We start from the raw sequence: 21,312 nt of genomic DNA, 5'->3' as shown, positions 1-21,312 counted from the left end.
TGTCTCAGTGTCCGTGACATAAAGCTCAATAGAGCCTCAGAGCAAGGGCCCCATAGATGCTTAAAGATTATACGGCTGGAGCCCTGTGGTCCCACATCAAAACGAAGTCTAGAAAATAAACCAAGAGAGCAGATCTCTGTGTGGTAACTGCAGTGACTCTTTGAGCAATCCTCAAAGGAACCGGCCCCCATCTTCCCCGAGCCCATTAGGAAGAAAACAGCAATGAGCACCTTGCGATGCTCACAGCTGTTTCTTGTGTCACAGGGTCTCAGGGAATGGGGTGGTGGGTCAGCTCCTGTGGTTCAGGAAAGGGAACGGAGGATGCCTATGTTCTCAGAAATGGGAAGGAGTCGGTACCTGGTGTAGGGTCCAGGGGAGCCCTCTGCTTGCTCTGGTCTGCTCGGTGGAGGGAGCAGCTCTGGGCCTCTAGGCTGGAATCCCAAAGAGGAGCTGGGCTCCCACAGATGGAAACCCGGAGGAGAGGGACACTGTTCTGCACAGCGACCTGGAGGAGGAGGGACAAATTTCCTTGGTGTCTCTTGTAATTCCCACTGTGCCAACCCATCTCTGCACCTACAGCTCTTTCTACTCTGCCTCCTTTGATGCCAAAGGAAAGCCATGCAGCTGTAGTCGGGCACACTTTTGTACCCCTTTTCCAGGGAGCTGGCAAGTGTCCTGAACAGGACCTGAGGCCGGTCTGGAAAGATTGCCTGGGGGTCACCAGCCTTAACCTGTGTGCCACCCACACCACAGTTGGCCTATGTGTTGGCCCCCTGCAATGTGGGGCAGCACGTACAACGGAAAGGACGGAAAGATGCTGAGTGGGGAGCAGCAGGGGTTGGAGAGGGTGGGCAGATCAGAATCAGCACAGGTCCATCCAAGGGAACTGCCTGTGCGGACCCCTCTGTGCTCTGCAGATAGTCTTCAGGGACCTGGACCTGCACGGGACCTTCACTGTGTCGATGCTCAGTGGCCTTGAGAACTGCCAGGCCAGCTAAGGCAGGAGGAGGAGGTAACACCTGGTGGCTTTGGATGGGAGCCAGGGTGGCTGGTTCACTCATTTCCACCATTCGGGTTTTTTTTTCTCAGGGCCACACCCGTGGCATATGGAAGTTCTCAGGTTAGGGGTCAAATTGGAGCGACAGCTGCTGGCCTACACCACAGGCACAGCAACGCCAGATCTGACCCGTATCTGTGACCTACACCACAGCTCACGGCAATGCCAGACCCTTAACCCGCTGAGCAAGGCCAGGGATCGAACTTCCAACCTCATGGTTCCTAGTCAGATTTGTTTCTGCTGCACCACCACAAGAACTCCCCACCATTCAGTTTTGGCCCAGGGGCCACCTTGTCCCTGTGAGCTGGCTCTGGAAAAGGGGAGAAGCAGCACTCTAGCATTTTTGGACGTTGTCCTTGTTCAGAGCCTCATCTCTCCCAAGGTTGCAACTCCCAAGGCTGGATTCGGGGAGCGGGAGAAAGGATGGCAGGTGAGGTGGGTTTGGTGGGACAAGCAGAGGTGGAGGGAGCATAGGGCTGCTGGTGGGGAAGGCCCCAAATGAGGAGGGAGACCATGCGGGAGCAGCCCTGACCAGCAGGGCCAGCTTCCTATCGCCCCCTGCCTGGAAGGAAAGTCAAGTCTCTGGACCCAATTCACAGACGTGGACGCAGCTGTCATCTCCCACCTCACCCCACCCTGCCTTGCCAAGCCCAGACTGGCTTCATTTTCACTTTTCTCTGCTCTCATTACGCTCTGTGGGTGATCAAGCCCTGCACTTACCACTTGTCTTACAAGCCTCCATTTACGCGGCCGGCTCTTCTGTGAATTTGTACACCCTGGCGGTGAGGGTTGGGCGGGGGGTGGGGAGAAGGGCAGGTCTCATTCACCCTGTAGACCAGGGGCGGAGCCCGGAACCTGGCACATGCCAATGCTTAGGAAGAGCTGAGTAGATGAGTAACTGTTCATTGTGACATACGGACAACCTCAAGGTCACATGAACAGCTATGTGACACCAAAGGTCAGGGGATTATCTTCCTGCATGAGGGTGATGAGTGGAGGGTGAAGGATGGAAGGACCTTTTTTTTTTTGTCCTTTTAGGGCCACACCCTTGGCATATGGAGGTTCCCAGGCTAGGGGTCGAATTGGAGCTGCAGCTGCTGGCCTACGCCATAGCCATAGCAATGGGGGATCCGAACCGCGTCTGCGACCTACACCACAGCTCAAGCCACGCAAGATCCTTAACCCACTGAGCAAGGCCAGGGATCGAACCTGCAACCTCATGATTCCTAGTTGGATTCATTTCCACTGAGCCATGATGGGAACTCCAGGACATTTTTTAAAAACGGGGAACATTAAATAGCTGAATTGTGAATGCAGGTTTTTTTTTTTTTTTTTTCTTTTCTTTTAGGGCCATACCCGTGGCACATGGAAGTTCCCAGGCTAGGGGTCGAATTGGAGCTACAGTCTCTGGCCTACACCACAGCCACAGCAATTCGGGACCTGCATCCTCATGGATGCTAGTCACATTTGTTTCCCCTGAGCCACGACGGGCACGCCTGCATATAATTTGTATTCATTCAAGTCTTTCCTTCTATAGACATGAGCAAAGTGCAAAGGACATGCCAAGGCAGTTCACATCTGCCCAGGAGATCGGGTTGCTCATCCTAACTCTCTACATGGGCCTCGAGGTCATGCTCCGGACTCTGCCCTCACCCTCAAAAGGCTCCCTGCTCAGAAGTCTCCTAGAGCAATCACTGAAAACTCTGCCAAAGGACCATTTCCCCGGAGGAGAATCTATTGGTGAAAAGAATCAAGTGTTCTCCAGAGACAGAACCAGTACATTTCTTTCTCACAGTCAAGTCTTTTTTTTTTTTTTTTGCCTTTTCTAGGTCTAATCGGAGCTGTAGCTGCTGGCCTACACCACAGCCACAGCAATGCGGGATCCAAGCCGTGTCTGCGACCTACACCACAGCTCACGGCTGATCATTAACCCACCGAGCAAGGGCAGGGATCGAACCCGAAACCTCATGGTTCCCAGTTGGATTTGGTAACCACTGCGCCACAACGGGAACTCCTCAACTCTCTATCCTTAAGCTCTTCATCTACAGATTCAACCAATAGCAGTTAGAATATATTGGGGCAAAAGACTTCAGAAAGTTTCAAAAATCAAAACTTGAATTTGCTTTGCCCCAACATTTATGTATCACACTTGCATTGTACTTATAACTATTTACATAACATTTATACTGCATTGGGTATTGTAAGTAATCCAGGGATGATTTAAAGCAGTGGGGAGGGAGTTCCTACTGTGGTACAGTGGGTTAAGGACCCAGTATTTTCTCTGCAGTGGCTCAGGTTCTGTCCCTGGCTTGGAAACGGGTTAAGGTTCCAGCATTGCTGCAGTTGTGGTGTATGTCACAGATGCAGCTCAGACTCTATTCCTGGCCTGGGAACTTCCACATGCTGCAGGTGCAGCCATTAAAAAAAAAAAAAAAAAAAAAAAGATAAATGCAGCGGTTTTGAGGACCCTATGTGAAAATCTTCACAGCTGTCCACACTTAGAGAACCTAGAGAAAGCCCCCTGCCCCGGGCCTGCCTTGCCTTCTATCCTGTCTCCTGCCCCTCTGTGTTTCACAGTCTCCTGGGTGCTTAGCTTCCTAGACTGTTGTTAATCCTCCTTAGTTTTGTTCTCTTTCCTCCTTCCAAATCCCTTATGTCTTTTAAGACTCAGCTCAGGTGTCATCATCTCTTAGATACCTTTTCAGAAGCGTACACCTAGTGCTGGTCTTTTTTTTTTTTTTTTTTGCTTTTTAGGGCCACACCTGCAGCATCTGGAAGTTCCCAGGTTAAGGGTCGAATCAGAGCTGTAGCTGCCGACATAAACCACAACCACAGCAGTGCTGGATCTGAGCCACATCTGTAACCTACACCACAGCTCACAGCAATGCCGGATTCTTAACCCACTGAGCTGCAATGGGAACTCCCCCCTAGTCCTGATTCTTATCATGACATGTGATGCAGCCTATAAGGAGCATGGGGTTGGAGCGAGATGGCGTGACAGGTTGTCATGTTGACCTGGTCACTCGCCATGTTGCTTTAGGTCAATTATTCTATCCAGGCCATACTGCAGTTTCTCATCTAGGAAAAAGACAGTTCTAGGACTCACTTTATGGGTTACTGTAAAGATCATGTTACTTAGAACAGTTCCTGGCATGGCACGAGTATGGAATAAATGCTATTAGCAACACTTACCCTGTTCTTTTCATTGGTGTCCGCTTCGTTTGGCAACGCTAAGATCTTTGAGGTCTGAGACTGTCTCTGGTTATCTGTGAGGCCTCAGGGACGGCAGAAAGCTGCTGCTTACAAATATGCCTGAAGACAACTATTAAGAACTTTGCGCAGAAGATGAACATAAAGCGGAGACGAGAGAGTTGGAAAAAGCCTTCCTGGTAGGGATAACGACAGGTGAGAAAATAAGGAAGACATCTGTGCAGGAAGTTGTAGGAAGAGGCTTCAGTGAGGCGGATGGTCCTTATGGTGAAAAAGCGAGGGACAAGGCAGAGGAAGAAAGGGAATGACTCCTCCGGAGCCCAGAGCAATCTGAAATGGGCCTGTCAAATGGGCCACACGGGGAACTCAGCAACTCAAACACTGAATGCGGCAGAATCCAGTAGGGGACCCTGGGCCAGGGAGACTGGTTAGGAAAATATGACATCATTTATTAGCAGCTACCATGGATGGCTACTATTTCCAAACCCTTCTCTTTTAAAGGAAAAGGCAATTTTATGATCACAAACAGGCTTTTTTGTTTGTTTTAATGACAACTCAACCTCTACATATATACAATATTGCACAAATCTTAAGTGGGTTGACAATTATATTAACAATACAAATTCATGAAACAGTTACATAAAGCTACTGCTCTAAGTTTCGGTGATTTCTGTGCCAAGTATTTCAGTAAATACGGTGAACGGAAAGGAACTCGGCTTCAACTCGTAAGACTCGGATTCCAAAAAAAGCATGTATGTCATCTCACAGAACACTTAATATATACCAAACCCAGGAAAATCAACTACTTGATAAAAAGAACACTGTTAAAGAAAAGTTGGTGACGAAAACCTTAGGTTTAAATACTAGGCTTAAAAAATTTTAGCACTAGGACCCCGAAAGTGTATGCCTATTGGGATTACAAGAAAAGACCCCATCTTCTGCTTCTCAATTACTACTGCATTCCAAGAGAACAATCCTGGGTTGCTACGATGTCTTCTTCCCTGCTAGGGTAAACTACTGTTCCCTGATCTGAGTGAAACAAGATGGTAATTCACATAAATGGGTTTTATTTATCTGTTTTTTTTTTTTAGGGCCTCACCTGTGGCATATGCAGGTTCCCAGGCTAGGGGGTCCAATTGGAGCTGTAGGTGCCGGCCTATACCACAGCAACACAGGATCCGAGCTGCTTCTGTGACCTACACCACAGCTCCTGGCAATGCCGGATCCCCACCCACTAAGCAAGGCCAGGGATCGAACCTGCAACCTCATGGTTCCTAGCTGGATTTATTTCTGCTGCGCCACAATAGGAACTCCTACATAAGTGGTTTTTTTCTTCTTATTATTTTTTTAATTAAAAAATTTTTTTTTCTTTGCCCTTTAGGGCCCCACCTGCGGCATATGGAGGTTCCCAGGCTAGAGGCCAAAGCAGAGCTACAGATGCCAGCTTACACCACAGCCACAGCAATGCGGGATCTGAGCCACTGAGCGAGGCCAGGGATTGAACCCACAACCTCATGGTACCTGTCGCATTCATTTCCACTGCGGGCCATGATGGGAACTCCTAAATAGGTTTTAAAATAAGAATCTTCTCACTTAAAATAAAACTATGTTCTCCAAATTACAAAGAACTCTTATCCAAGTGTTGATGAGGTAAAGAAGCCAAATCACCTGTTTACCTTCACTGACCACCTCAGAACGAAGAGCTGGCATGTCACTACCAAGAGGGGGGAGATGTGGGTGGTCCTGGCTCTGCCCCTAGCTCGCCTGCAGTACCAGGGGGCTGGGACAAAAACCCTTCAGCTTCCCTGGGCATAGAACTAAATAAGTATAGTACTGGGGGGGGGGGGCAGATGGCTTTTAAGAAACTTTCTAACAAAAAGGCTCTAAGTCAGCCTGAGACCCCATGTCTGAGCAGGGTAGCAAAAGAAATGGATTTAAAAACAGGGGGTTGAAAGTATTTACCTTCTGATCCCATCACTCAGAAGGATTCTATACTATAGTTCAAGGAACTCTCTGTCCGATTTAATGTAACGGCTGGGGATGCTACAGGGTGATGCAAAGGAGGCATTTGACAATGAAATTTTGGATAAAAAAGTAGAAACTCCGTACCCACTTCAGTAGAAAAACACTCTCCATCACATCACACCAGCGGTCAAGACTTCCTGCCGCTGAATTTCGAGAGCCATCCATTTGGGGATATATACATTCAAGCTGCTCAAAAGAACTACCAATGCACACCTGTGACGAATGTTTCCTGAAATCTTCCCAGAAAGGCAACTGTCATGCAGCTGCTTCTAACAGAAAGGATGCAGAAAGAATGACTTGAGGGGAGGACTTAAAAAATACCCCCGAAGCATTTTGCTTTCTGTCCCCTAAAAAGAACACAAATACCCAGCTTTCTGGAATCTAACACACTGGCTTCGTCTTCAAAATGCATCACTTTATTTTCCTTGTAAGGCAGTCATACGTTACAAACCTTAAGCACGTGACAGTCACATGATTTCTCCAATAAGCCCCAGAGCATCCGCAGCTCTCCTGGGGCCAACGGCCCGAGCAGTCCTGAGGAGTCAGATGTTAAAGCTTTCTCCACAGCCACATGTCCCTTTGATGTTTGGGTTATTGAACACAAACTCGCTGGATAATTTGTCTTCAACATAGTCCATTTCTGTTCCTAAAAGTGTTAGCTGTGCTTTCTTCTCGATGAACACTCTGACTCCTGGGGGAGAAGAACACGCTGAGTCACACACAGCCTGCCAGCCTACACAACCTGCTGACTCACAGCACAAGCGAACCTTAAAAAGTAACCACTAACAAAAGCCAAACAGGAAGCTTTTGAACCCGTCTCATTATTTCCCTTAAGGGATGCAGTGCCCAGCTTCCTGTTTGTCCCCTTTCCCACACAAGAATCTACGTATTAGTCTAGACAGTTGTACGCAAGCAAATTCTAGGACAATTCTATGTAAAACTAGAATTTGCCTTCCGCTATTCATCTATTTTTCCAACTTGGGACATGAAGAAAATCTGTATATTTCCAGTGAGAGTTTTGTAAAGATGGAGTCACTAAAATTAATGAAAATCCTGAAATGCTATCTGTTACCACAACACACTGCCAAGCCTAGAGAAACAAAAAACTGCTATGGTGAGCTAGTTTAATAAGACTAAATCATAAATCAGTACAAGCAGTTGTGTTTTTCGGCTTATGAGCTGGGAAACTGATCCTAACTCCCTAGTTATGAAGTAGGTAGAGGTTGGGCATCTTCATAAATACAAATGCATCAAGAAAGCTTTCTTGGAGTTCCTGCCATAGATAGCACAGTGGTTAACGAACCCAATTAGGAACCATGATGTTTCGGGTTCAATCCCTTGCCTCACTCAGTGGGTTAAAGATCTGGAGTTGCTGTGGTTGTGGTGTAGGCCGGTGGCCACAGCTCGAAATGGACCCCTAGACTGGGAACCTCTACATGAAGTGAGTGCAGCCCTAAAAAGATGAAAAGACAAAAAAAAAAAAAAAAAAAAAACAAAGAAAGCAAGCTTTCTTCCTGGGAGGTCCCATCATGGCTCAGCAGAAACAAATCTGACTAGGATCCAAGAGGATGCAGGTTCGATCCCTGGCCTCCCTCAGAGTGTTAAGGATCTGGTGTTGCCATGAGCTGTGGTGTAGGTGGCAGACACAGCTCAGATTGGCAATGCTCTGGCTGTGGTGTGTAGGCCAGCAGCTGCAGCTCTGATTTGACCCCTAGCCTGGGAACTTTCATATGCTGCAGGTGTGGCCCTTACAAAAAAAAGCTTTCTTCTTCATAAGAAATTGAGCTATTACTAAAATCTAAACTATTATTAAATATAAAATATTATTATCCTTAGCCTGGGAACTTCCATATGCTGCAGGTGCAGCGGCTATTAAAAACCCCCCACCCCAAAAAACCAAACACAAACAACTCACCATCTTGAACAACTTCTTCATCAGAGTCTCCTTTTGTCTTTGTATATTCTAGAGTGTAGGAAAGGCCATTACAACCCCTGGTTCGGACACCAACTTTCACACCTACCTGAAAAGGCATTGCATATATAAACTTAGTTTTAAAGTAGCACAGGTTCAATAATTATGTTAATAAAAGCCCTATTTGATATTATTCATTTCTTTGAAAGTTAAAAGATAAATATCAGATTTCTGGCTATAAAACATCCCTTAAGGAAGTGTAAGTAGAATAGGAAACAAGCATTTAAAAATTTAACTATTGTGGAGTTCCCGTTGCAGCTCAGTGGTAATGAACCCGACTAACATCTAAGAGGACAAAGGCAGGATCCCTGGACCTGCTCAGTATGTTAAGGAGCCAGTGCTGCTGTAAGCTGTGGTGCAGGTTGAAGATTTGGCTCAGATGGGTGTTTCTGTGTCTTTGGCCGGCAGCTGCAGCTCCAATTTGACCTCTAGCCTGGGAACTTCCATATGCTTTGGCCCTAAAAAGACCAAAAAAACCCCCCCAAAACTATTGTGCAAACATCATTACAACACTAGCAGGTGTCCAAAAGGACTAACAACCAATTATATACAGAGAAAAGAATAGAGGAAAAAAATATCCCCAAACTATAATCACTCCACCTAAAAAAAGAGCTGGTATGTTTTTTCCTATATTCTTCCAATCTTTTGTCATATAATCTAAACATGTTTACAACAGAAATAAAAAATTTATTCTCTGCTACATTTTTTCCACTTAACACATCATTTCCCCATATAATTAGCTTCCACACTCATCATTTGCAAGTTATACCTACATAATCTTACATTATATTTAAAGCATGTTTATTAGTTAACTCTTAACTATTTGCCATTTAGGCTGGGAATAACATTTTTTTTTTTTTTTTTTTTTTTTGTCTTTTGTCTTTTTGTTGTTGTTGTTGCTATTTCTTGGGCCGCTCCCGCGGCATATGGAGGTTCCCAGGCTAGGGGTTGAATCGGAGCTGTAGCCACCGGCCTACGCCAGAGCCACAGCAACTCGGGATCCGAGCCGAGTCTGCAACCTACACCACAGCTCACGGCAACGCCGGATCGTTAACCCACTGAGCAAGGGCAGGGACCGAACCGGCAACCTCATGGTTCCTAGTCGGATTTGTTAACCACTGCGCCACGACGGGAACTCCGGGAATAACATTTTTAAAGGAAGAGTTTGAATTCCAAAAATTAATAATCTTTTTTTTTTTTTTTTTTGTCTTTTTGCCTTTTTTCTAGGGCTGCTCCCGCGGCACATGGAGGTTCCCAGGCTAGGGGTTGAATCGGAGCTGTAGCCACCACCCTACACCACAGCCACAGCAACTCGGGATCCGAGCCGCGTCTGCGACCTACACCACAGCTCACAGAAACGCCGGATCGTTAACCCACTGAGCAAGGCCAGGGATCGAACCCGCAACCTCATGGTTCCTAGTCGGATTCGTTCCCAAGATGGGAACTCTGATAATCATTTTTTTAAGAGAAAAATTATCTGATGGCAGAGATGACCACGTAAGAAAATCAAACTTTCTCAAAAATGTTTTCTGCTCCCCCTCCTCTTGTGAGATGTTTCTGGGAAGTTTCCTTACAGTCCACAGACCATTACCTGGCACTCAAAAGGCCTCTACGTGACAGGGGGACATCTACATTACAGAATGTTTAATTCTGTAAACATTCTCAAGTACCAGAAAGCAAAAGACTGCAGTCAACACAGAGGTCAGTTTAAAAAGTGACCAAAAAGCACTTTTAAAATGCCAATGTCTACCTTAATGTAATTTTCTGACAATATCTACTGAACTTCTATTCTTCGGTCCTACCTCCTTTTTACTGTTAAGTAAATAGCATTGTCCTAAGAAGCATCATTTCAGCAAGCAAGTCTTGATTCTCTGAAAAGCAGCAATCATAAAAGTGGGAAGACATCTGAAGAGAGTGAGTGAGAATGGTAAGGTGTCTGAGGGTTTGATGAGCTAATGCATTCAGAGTATTCTCTTGTCTTTTTTTTTTTTTTTCGTCTTTCTGCCATTTCTTGGGCCGCTCCCATGGCATATGGAGGTTCCCAGGCTAGGGGTCCAATTGGAGCTGTAGCCACCGGCCTACACCACAGCCACAGCAACGCAGGATCCAAGCTGCGTCTGTGACCTACACCACAGCTCACGGCAACGCCAGATCTTTAACCCACTGAGCAAGGGCAGGGACCGAACCCGAAACCTCATGGTTCCTAGTAGGATTCGTTAACCACTGTGCCATGACGGGAACTCCTTTTTTTTTTTTTTTTTTTTTCTCTTGTCTTTAAACAAGGAGACAGGAAGTTTCCATTGTGGCTCCGTGGTAACAAACCTGATTAGTATCCATAAAGACGCACGTTCACTCCCTGGCTTCGCTCAGTGGGTTAAGGATCCGGCATCGCCGTGAGCTGTAGTGTAGGTTGCAGACATAGCTTGGATCTGGCGTTGCTGTGGCTGTGGTGTAAGGCCAACAGCTGTAGCTTGGATTCAACCCTGAGCCTGGAAACTTCCATATGCCACACCTGCAGCCCTAAAGAGACAAAAAACAAAAACAACAGCAAGGAAACAGACTGGTTTTATCCACCCTCAGAGAGACAGCTCAGAGAATGTGTGAGGGAATTTCACGTATTCAGCATGATATACAACTGCTAAAATTCTGGAGCACATGTTACAAGTACCTGTTTAACTTAGTTTTTATCTTTGCAAACTGGAAGACTCAAGCAAGCAGGATGCCAGCTATCAGGAATGGACAGAGAAAGGGCACGCGAAAACACAGCTTCGGGTCACTGAGATTTGGAAAAGGGACTGCTTATGCCACAGATGACACCTGATGACGTGTCTGCTCAACCCTTTTCATGTCCATATGAACAAACATCCCTCAAATCTACAAAGCCACACTGTTTTATTCGGTCAATTTAAACTCTAGTCATTAGTCTACCTAAATTGAGCTGGAACACTGATATACTTCAGATTTAGTAATTACGAGGCCAAAAAAATTCTTAGGAGGAAGATGACAGAACCCCCATAACTTTGTAATGCAGTTTGTACAATGAAACCTAGAACTACTCTGCAGTCTAATTACTAATTAATAGTCTTGGAAGTAGTTTATAGTATTCTTTAGGCAATTAACAATGCACTGAGATTAAGGTGACGGGCACACCCCTTAATAATTCTAACATCTAAGAACACAGCCTACACAGGGGTACTGAACTATGCTTACAGGCCTACAACAATGTGCCTGGCATGCTAGAGACAACAAATATTTGTTGCCATAGTGTTCATTCATGGCAGCACTGAATGAGAACAACCTAACAGACCTTTAATAGGGGGGACTGGTTATATAAACATGTTCAGCAGAATATACTATTATATGGAGCAATGAAAAAGAATGAGGAGGACCTTGACTTAAGGATACAAAAAGATCTTCAAGCTGTATTATCAGGGGAAGAGCAAAGTGCAACCACAGCATGTATGTCTTATCTAAGCAGGAAAAGACACACATTCAAATGTAACTAACTGGCACAGTCTAGGCCAGTGGTTCCTCTCAGGGAATTACCTTTGGTTGTTATAACTCAGGAGTGGGGCACTGCCAGGGACAGAGGCCAGAGGTGCTGCTAAACCCCTGCAATCTACTCTCAACAGAAAGATACCCAGCTGAACACTTCACCAGTTCAGAGGCTGAGAAACCCTGGTCCAGATAAATAAAATGCAGGTGAGCTCTGGAAGGACATGAAGAGGCTGCCTCTTGGAAGGGAGAATGAAGACAAAGAGTCTGGGGTGAGAAAGTGACTTCCTTTTCAATAATACTCTGTTGTTTTTCTGCATTTCCTTGGCTAAGGCTTCGCATGTACAAATTCTCAAAACATGGAAGAGATCTAACTGGCCAGAATTAATTTTAGGTTCACATAAACTGCGAGATATTCAGTATTAAATTAATATCTTATGTTAGAATTGAAGTTTGCTGATCGAATTAATACAGACACGTTAGAATTATCAACATTAACTATAATATCTTACTGTACCCAGGTTTAACAGAAGTCAAATGAGACACTGAGACATCAGCTACTAAACAAAGAAATGAAAGGTACTTAGGACAAGTAGTCAATATGTTTAGTGCCACCCTGAGATGTTCTCTGTAAGAAAAACATGCGTTTTTAGAAATTATAAAAGTCTGTGGTTGCTTTAGAAAAGTAGAATGTGTGTACTTTCAATAAAGAAGGAATGAGGAATGGAATTGCATTTTATTAAGGCAAAAGAAAGATTGTCTTTAGCTTGTTGCGCTGGATGGAAAAATAAGGGACAGACTAATATGGATAAAGAAAGTGAAGCAAGGTGTGTGGGAAGTGGATACTGAGAAAAATGCTGTGCATTATGTGGACAGAGTTTAGAATAAATTTGAGTAAGATAACTTTAAAAGCAAGGTGGTACCATAAATCAAACTCCTCACAAGGACAAGTTACCTGTGCTATCGTAAAATCTAAATGTTGTGTCTGTATTCCTGATTATTCACAGAATGTCTGATTCTCTGCTAGATCTCCAGCAGCAGATTCATAAGACGTCTGATCCAGCTCCAACTTTTGGAGCTGCCCTTTGGAACTGGTTGACCACCTCCTCCTGGTGAAAATATTTCCTCACCATAGCCATCACTGTGATCTTAATCCTTTTATTTGGACCCTGTATAAATAATTACATTTTTTACTTCATTACAACCCGATTACAAGCTATCAACCTTCAGATGGTGATGGAAGGGGTACCCAATGTAATGTATCGAAGCCCACTCGACCATCCCGTGAGTGGAGACCTAACTGCTTTCCCCTAACGACTTCCCTTTTCAGCAGGAAGCAGTCAGAGCGGTCATCGCCCCTTCTCCCCCGCAGTTAGGGTCTTCAACTCTAGAGGGGAGATTGAGGCAGAATTATTAACTCAGGTAGTCTGTGTGGGAGCATGGGCTTTGATGCAGTCTTTGATATGGTCATGGATTAACATTTGTGGCTTATGGGCTCCAGGGAGTAACATCCCCACAGGCCTTGTTTACCACAGGGAGTGTACCTACGCCCAGATGGGGACATTTACCTGTAACCCCCTGTGACTCAGTTTATGGGAGGAAAAGGTCAAAGAAACTATAAGACTTACAGAACATTTCCACCCCTAGGACCCTACTGGACAAGGACTGATATGGGCAACTGAATAAGGCCAATGGGAGAAGACCACATCTCGCTGGACCCGTGTTGGTACCCCAACTTTAAAGAATAAAAACCCCTATAGGACAGTAGAGAAAGAGGGCTCTTCTCCCCCTCCCAGTAACCCTGGGAGCTATCTGCTTTCCTTTTCCTTTAATAAAAACTTTGCTTGCTTGCAAAAAAAAAAAAACCAACCAAAAAAACTTTGTTACTGGCATTTAAAAATCACAAGCATGTTTTACCTTTAAAATAAAAATCCCCAATTAATGAAAGCACATTGTTTATCACAAGATAAATTCACTGTGAAACTACAACTTCAATTTTTTTTTTTTTTTTTGGGCCACGTCTGTGGCATGTGGAAGTTCCTGGGCCAGGGATTAAACCTGCACCACTGCAGTGCTAACACTGCTCCTTAGCCCACTGAGCTACAAAGGAACCCCACGACTTCAATTTTTGTACTCAATTATTTGTCTGATTGGTTTTACTTACGTGTTCAGGCTTATCTTTAAGAAGTTGTTTTATCTTGTTTACTGCTGAAGGTGTCTGAAAAAAGAAAATGTTTTCATTTACAAACTTCGCATTCTTCCTAGTCTTTAAGGCTGTTCAAACCTATTTTTAGTTAGTTCATGTGATGAATTTATGTTCCATTCTTGCCCGGGTACCTTGTAGATTTTATACACAAACACATGAACTCTACTCAGTTAAAAGGTCTTGTTTTGTTTTGTTTTTTTAATGTTCAAAATATCTACCGACAACATCCTCTTCATTGCTTTCCCTTCTCCCTCAGTCAAGATCGGTTCCTTGTCATCATCCTGATGGTACTATCTACTTACATCACAAATGTAATTTTTCAGGTCAGCATCTATTTTGTGTTCCTACTGCATGCCCAGCAATAAGCACACTGCCTGACACAGAGAAGGCACTCAACAGTCAACGAATGACACCAAGGACCACACTGGGAAAGCCAATCTTCAGGCATTCTCACCCTACAGATCATTATTAACTCTGCTGCTCGTTGTACTCGCTCCAAGTGTATTTCAAATCCATCAAACTGCACATCTAGAGGAAAAAGGGTTTCCAGCATCAAATAACCTAGAGTGGGCCTCTCGTGCCAGATCCACTAAATGTTCAAAGAGACTCTTCAAATCAGCATCTCAGGTTATCTGGGTGAACAGAACTAGTTACTCAGCTAGTCAATAAGAAAAACAAGAACACGTAAGTTTTTCAGGAGAAATGCTGACTAACCATGCCCAGTTATCCTTAAAGTGGCAACGCAGTGCATGTGTATGGAACAGCATTACCTTCCTGAGAAAGGAGGCTGTCAGGGACAAAGCCTGTCCCAGGGCATTCCTGGTCCACTTCCTAGCTGTATTCTGGCCTGTTGCTTGGCTTCAACAGGGATACTAGTCCCTCCTCTTCAGGATTCTTGTGAGGATTAAATAAAGCAGTTCACAAAAAGCATCTAGAACAGTGCCGGGCGCAAAGAGCTCAACGTAAGCCGGCTATTATTACAGTGATGACAGATGAGCATGGTGAGATCATGCCCCTCCTGCTTCTTGTTTCATTAGCTCCTCTAGCTGTCAATGCTACGCTGATCCCTCCAGTTTTCTACAACGGCATTTTCCTGGTTTGTGAAATCTCAAAGAGTGGACATTATGACCTATGACTTGGCAGTAACTGTAGCCAGAACTCAAGCTTGTGCCGAGGGAGCGGACGCAATGGATGGTCGAGGGTGCTCTTCTGCCCGGGCTGGTAGGGGCTTGGCCAGAGGAACATGCATTTTAGCAGAGTTTGAAGCCAATTTAGAAAGGTCGTGAAACGGAGAAGGTTGAGACTAGCATTTTTATTTGAAAACAAAAACAAAAAACACAACATGAAAATAATGCATTGCACTTGATAAAGATGAATGGTTAGTGAGACTCTGATTTCAGTTATTAATATATGGTGTGTATAATTTCTTACTGTATCACTGTTAAAAAAAAATTAAATAAACCACCATCAATGGGTGCTTTATAAAGGTCTTTACCTATGGGTCTATCAGCACAGGAGCCAAGCAGTGCAACAACACAGAAGAGTATGCAGGGGGCAGAAAGAGGAAATGCTGAAGACAATTATGGGGGTTTTTTTTGGTTTGTTTTTTGAGATCATAGCATATCAACCTCAAATATTAAAAGAAATATTAATGAAAAAAGTCTTTTAAGGAGTTCCCGTCGTGGCTAAGTGGTTAGCGAATCTGACCAGTATCTATGAGGATACGGGTTCAATTCCTGGCCTCGCTCAGTGGGTTAAAGATCTGGCATTGCTGTGAACTGCGGTGTAGGTCGCAGATGCGGCCTGGATCTGGCATTGCTGTGGCTGTGGCATATGCTGGCAGCTAGAGTTCTGATTCGACCCTAGCCCAGGAACCTCCCTTTGCTGTAGGTGCAGCCCTAAAAAACAAAAAGACCAAAAAACCGCAACCCCCCCTCCAAAAAAAACCCCCTCTTAAAAGCATTTATTCACCTTTCTAAATGACTGCCATCAAAAACTAGCTTTTCTAACTTTCAGGTCGTATTTCCTGCTGCAGTCCTGAAGAAACTAATCTAATTACTATCAAATGGCAAAAGATTTCCGGTTGAGTTAAAAAAAAAAAAAAAAAAAAGGCACAGCCATGGGAAAATATTAGATGTCCAACCGTCCAACCCCATGAGAAGCCTTACTGCTGGCGGGCTGGAGGCCCTCAGGGCACACATACCATGCTGTCAACAAGTCCCCTGTGTTTTTATCACAAAGTCACTCTCTAGTTTAGTTTTAGAAAGTAATATATTTCCTTCTTTTCTTGGAGTTCCCTTGTGGTGCAGTGGTTAAGGAGCCTGTGTTGTCACTGCTGTGTTTGATTCCCCGGTCTGGGAACATTCACATGCTGTGGGTGTGGCCGGAAAAAAAGAAAAAAATGTATTTTCTTCGTTTCTCAACTTTTAGTAGAAAACACTCAACTAGTAAATGAAAGCGATTCATGGAGTGTGGCCTCCTTACCACCAAGTGGCTGATATTCACATCTCTTACTGAAAGGGCCTGAAGGGAAAAGTAACCTGTGTGTTTGGGAATTGTCATTAATTAAATTAAAACATGTCTAAATTTTCCAGTGTTAGGCAAAAACTAAACATACCCTGCTACAAAGAGTGTTACTCATTTAAGGGGAAAATAAGGTTTTTATAGTTTTCCAAGTGATGGATCTGATTTTCAGAACAAGTCGGAATGACTCAACAGGGAACTTTCAGGACTTTAAGGATCCTACTTTGCTCTGAGTCTATTTCCATATTTTGGTGACTGCGCACTTAAGTAAAATCATTCTAGGAAACTGTATAAAAACATCAATGAAACAACTTACCATAAGCCTAGTAGCCCTCCAACTTCAACGCACTCCAGTAAACTAAGAAACCCACACCATTCAAGAAATTTAATTAACCTGAGTCTAATTCACCTGAGATTTGGCCACTGAATTAAAATTTAAGGGGTTCTTGAGGAGTTCCCACTGCGGCGTAGCGGAAACAAACCTGACTAGGAACCATGAGGTTGTGAGTTTGATCCCTGGCCTCGCTCAGCGGGTTAAGGATCCGACGTTGCCATGAGCTGTAGTGTAGGTCGCAGACTTGGCTCGGATCTGGCAAGCGGCTGTAGCTCTGATTAGACCCCTAGCCTGGGAACCTCCACATGTAGGTGAGGCCCTACAAAGCAAAAAAAAAAAGAGGTTCTTGAAACTCAAAGAGATGTAATGATAGCTTTTTAATCTCTCACATGTGTATTACAGAAGACATTCAAGTGAAAGAGTATCTTTTTATCTTTGAGATATGTTAGCCTTAAATAAAGATTTCTAATCGGTTGAAATTATGGGAAAAGGCACTACAGAGGCACAAATTTTTAACTACTCTGTAGTAACACTTTTACTGTATCCATTGCCCCAGGGTTTCTATTCTTTGTAGCAGAAACTTTTCATCCTTCATCCTGTATTTCCTTAAGTCATTTCCCAGGCAATTTTCATTTTTTGCTCTTTAAGGAAACAAGATTAAAACTCAAAATTAACTCCACAATCATGTATACTAAACAAATGCCAACAGTTACAACCTATTTCAACTGTATTATAAATCTGGCATTTTTAAGGTTTAAAAGATGGAAGATAAAAGAGCAGCCAATGAACAAACTATGGTATATTTTAACTCATTCTTTAACAGCTATGGCCGCATCAGCATGCTGTCTCCTTTTCATCTTTTCCCATTTCTGTGTGTGCCTGTTCATACATGTAATCATAGGACAGATACACAATTTTTAAAAGCATAACATAGTAAATACACATAGTCACTGTTTATTGAGTACCTCCTAGGGACTTCACAGTTTATATGAATCATCTTTTTTTTCCATTCTTCCAATTTTGTGATTTAGGTATGAAAGATTAAATAATTTGCAGAAGACTAATAAGTCAAAGAATGAAGAGTGTGATTATCAAACTTTCAAAAAAAATCACTATTTACAATGACTATGTATCTCATCAACAGGATTTAATTTTAATTTACTTAACTGACTTTTCATTGTTAGACATGCAGGCTACTTCCAATTGTTTCCTGTGTAATGCCCCTTAAATTGCCTCCATAGACAAATCTTACAGCTTGGTCACCGTCCTAGAGGACTTTTAGGGCTGGGTCTTCCGAGAAGGAACAACTCCTTAAGCCCCAATGTATTTAATGCCATATTGATGCCCAGCACCCTTCTCAACAAGGTGCTGCTGCTAGAAAGTTAAGCCCTAAAGCATTAAACGTACACCATGAAGTAACGTCTCTCCTGTGTATCAAGGATAATGCTGGCTATGTGCTATCAATCTTCACAGCTTTGGCTGAGCTTTGGGCACTGCTGTGGGTACATCCCTAATCCTAAATTAGGGCCGCAAGAGCTCTGATTTGTACAACGATGGAAATAAAGGACTCTGCCAACAGTGTAGTGTTAAATCTAGCTTCCTTAGTCCTATTTTACTCTGGCTCCTGTATGTTCAACTCCTTTTGTCAATTACTGGGTCTCCAGGGAAGAAGGGGAAGGGGGGGATGTCATCCTCCTAGGATGTTTGTTCTCTGTAGTGTCAAGGGTACTCGCTTTGATATGGTGGGTTGAAGTCTTAAAGCATTCTAGCAGGGGCCCACCTATGGTTGCATAAAAGTACCTGTGACCATTCTTTTAGGTCTTTCTCTTCAGCAAATCGTCAATCCTCTCCTGGATTAACATCATTTAACGCAGATAATTTTGGTGCTGACAATGTGGAATCATGCTTTTACTTCATCATTTCCTTTCCCTAGCCTCTTGCTGACCTCTGGTAGATGACCCAGTTACAGCCCTTCTCAAAGGTTGCAACAAGTCAGATTCCTTATTTAAAAATTTATATATTTGAACATTTGTCTCTTCTTACCCATTTTATTGAACTCTCTCTAGTTTCATTTGCTCTCATCTGTCTTCGCTCAATAGTCCTTTGATGCTTTCAATGCTTTTGCACTTAAGTGAACATGGGGGGCTTAAATGTTTGCAAAAACACTTGTGTTAAGACTAGGGAACATAGGCCAGGATTAAAATGACAGCAAGCCTGCTACCACAGACCTTTGGTAGAAAGCAAGAGGGCCATGCTTTGGCACCAGCTTCTAAGATCACAGGGAAAGGGGCTCATAAAGTCAGCTAGACAGTTATGTAGGATAAATTCAGACAATGGACTCCTGCACGTTAATCTAAGGCAATTATAAAAACTGATATGATAAAGCAGTGCTGGTAGCAGAACTGGCCTGGTAAACTGCAACAAATAACAAAGCATAAAGGAGCAAGTGAGAATGTGGGCTGGGTTGTTATTCCTAGTAACTTCTAGAGGCGTCAAAGGTGGGCCCCAGGAAGGTGGGAAATCTGGGCCTTAAATGTCTGATGACTAAGTAGGAATGGAGAGAAGGAACTCAAGAATTTTTTTTTTTTTTTTTTTTTTTGCCTTTTAGGGCCACATCCATGGCATGTGGAAGTTTCTAGTCCAGGGGTTGAATCAGAGCTGCAGCTGCCGGCCTAGCCACAGTCACAGTGACGCAGGATCCCAGCCGTGTCTGGAACCTACACCACAGCTCATGGCAACACTGGATCCTTAACCCATGGATCCGGGATGGAACCCGCGTTCTCATGGATAACCAGGTTTGTTACCGATGAGCCACAAGGGCAACTGTGGAACTCAGAAATTTTGAAGAAACAGGTAACACGCCAAATGGTGGAGAAAGAAAAGGCAAAAAAAGTGTCGCCACACTTTCTGACTCTTCCTGGCACTACCATTACTAGAACTGGTAGAATTCTTTTGATTCAGAAATCTTTTAACTGTGACTGAAAGGAGACACAAACTAGGAGTAGTGCCAACTAGTTCTTATTTCAAGACCTTGGAAAATTCTAAGATTTGATGATCTTTCATGACATGAAGCAGGCTTGGTGGTACAGAAAAAAGGAATGTAGAATATCATATACAAACAGTATAACTTCCTTATGGACCTAAAACAGTGAGCCACCATAAAAATAAATTCGCCCACCTGATCACGACTTTCTTCTGCTTTGCTACAACTAATTTTCTGGCAACAGACTTTCTTGTGGCATTAGATGAAACAGAATCTATGATTCAATATAATTTGTTTTCCGGTCTTTAGGAACTGGAGTGCTTACACAAAAGCTTCTCCTTAATCAGGAGTGGGGTGTGTGTGTGAAAAGAATGTTGAACTGATCATTAGCTTTCCTATGAAATAAATCTTTCAAAACGCAAATAGTGACTGGTTAATGGACACTGGGGTTTTCCTTCGGGTCCAGATGTTTCGGAACTACGTAGAAGCGACGGGGGCAAAATACTGCGAATGTACTAAATGCCACCAAATCGAACGCTTTAAAATGGTACATTTTATGTGAATGTTCCCTTAGCTTAAAAAAAAAAAGAAAAAGAAAAAAACACGGCGCAGTACGCCGATGATCCAGCACGCGTAGTAAATTCTTTATCTGCAGCGCGTATGCTGGTGCCCTTTGAATGTTTGACCCTTCACCCAAAAAACACTATAAACTCACTCTGGGCGGAAATGTATCCTTCTTTGTCCCTTTTAAGACGTGACCACGGCCCAACACCGCTGGAAGCAGAGAGTGCGTTTCAAAAACTCTCTTCCACCGTAGACACCAGGAAGTAACCCTTTATGCACTGCAGTCTTGATTTCGCCAGAGCGTGGGCTTTGTCACCTCTGCGCTCTCACCGGCGCTCACGCACTCACACTTCGGCTAGCCAAGGTTCTCCCCAAGCGCCTCAAGGACAGCTACCCAGGTTCATTCATCCAGCTAACCCCGGCACCTGACACACAGATCTCTAAATAACCTACACCCTAGCCCCTACAAGACCTCCGCTGCCCCAGGCTCCAAGAACACCGCGGCTGACTGCTGGGCGCCTAGCTCGCGCCCCCTCCCCCCTCTACGCGGCGGCGCACGGCCTGCTGGGAAACGTAGTTCCCGGGCTCCCGGCTCCCGCGGAGCAGCCCCTCCCGCGCCTGTTTATCTCCCCAGCAGGGACGAGTTCCGAAGGGAGGGGGCGGCGAAGCGGCGGCTGCAGAGGGGGACCAGGGCAACGTCGGCCGGCCGTGCCCCGCCACCCCCCTCGCGGGGGCAGAGGGGAACCAAAGTCACGGGCCCGACCGCGCGTCCTGGCCACTCACCAGGGTGAGGGCGGCCCGGGTGGGCTGCAGCTTCCTCTTGCTCACAGCCCGGACAGTGGCCCGGACTAACGAAGCGGACATCTTCGCCGTCCCGGCGACCCGGTACCTGGGCCGGAGCTCGGCCACCTCAGCCTCTCTCCATGGACACGGCTGGCGCATT

The 21,312-nt window shown here is 44.6% G+C and overlaps 2 protein-coding genes across 8 annotated transcripts in view; both read right to left on the bottom strand.

Moving 5' to 3' along the window:
- The window catches only part of C10H9orf153 (chromosome 10 C9orf153 homolog), a 20,313-nt gene extending 14,816 nt beyond the window's left edge, over positions 1-5,497 (bottom strand). For 2 of the 6 annotated variants that reach the window (NM_001435420.2, NM_001444725.1), the window contains 2 exon segments: positions 358-505; positions 4,250-5,497. Coding sequence is in view for 4 of the 6 variants with exons in the window: in XM_084978767.1 (XP_084834893.1) it covers positions 358-620 (263 nt within the window). In the remaining 2 variants the exon portion in view is untranslated. 6 annotated transcript variants of the gene reach the window in all.
- On the bottom strand, positions 4,779-21,312 carry ISCA1 (iron-sulfur cluster assembly 1). 2 transcript variants are annotated; one of them, XM_003357702.5, is made up of 4 exons: positions 21,153-21,312; positions 13,924-13,977; positions 8,208-8,313; positions 4,779-6,983 (listed from the first exon to the last, which is right to left on the bottom strand). In XM_003357702.5, exons 1-4 carry the CDS (start codon positions 21,309-21,311, stop codon positions 6,835-6,837), a joined length of 468 nt encoding a protein of 155 aa, XP_003357750.1. In that variant the 5' UTR covers position 21,312; the 3' UTR covers positions 4,779-6,834. The 2 variants fall into 2 exon arrangements, with proteins under 2 accessions (XP_003357750.1, XP_005656859.1); XM_005656802.4 differs by lacking the exon at positions 13,924-13,977.

The sequence above is a fragment of the Sus scrofa genome, chromosome 10, assembly GCF_054392235.1.
Source record: "Sus scrofa isolate SSC_HxYL_T2T_F1_AM1 chromosome 10, Sscrofa_HxYL_maternal_Yorkshire_Landrace_v2.0, whole genome shotgun sequence".
Classification (NCBI taxonomy): domain Eukaryota; kingdom Metazoa; phylum Chordata; class Mammalia; order Artiodactyla; family Suidae; genus Sus; species Sus scrofa.
The sequence above is the reverse complement of the archived record's forward strand: the minus strand, read 5'-3'. Positions and strand labels throughout refer to the sequence as shown.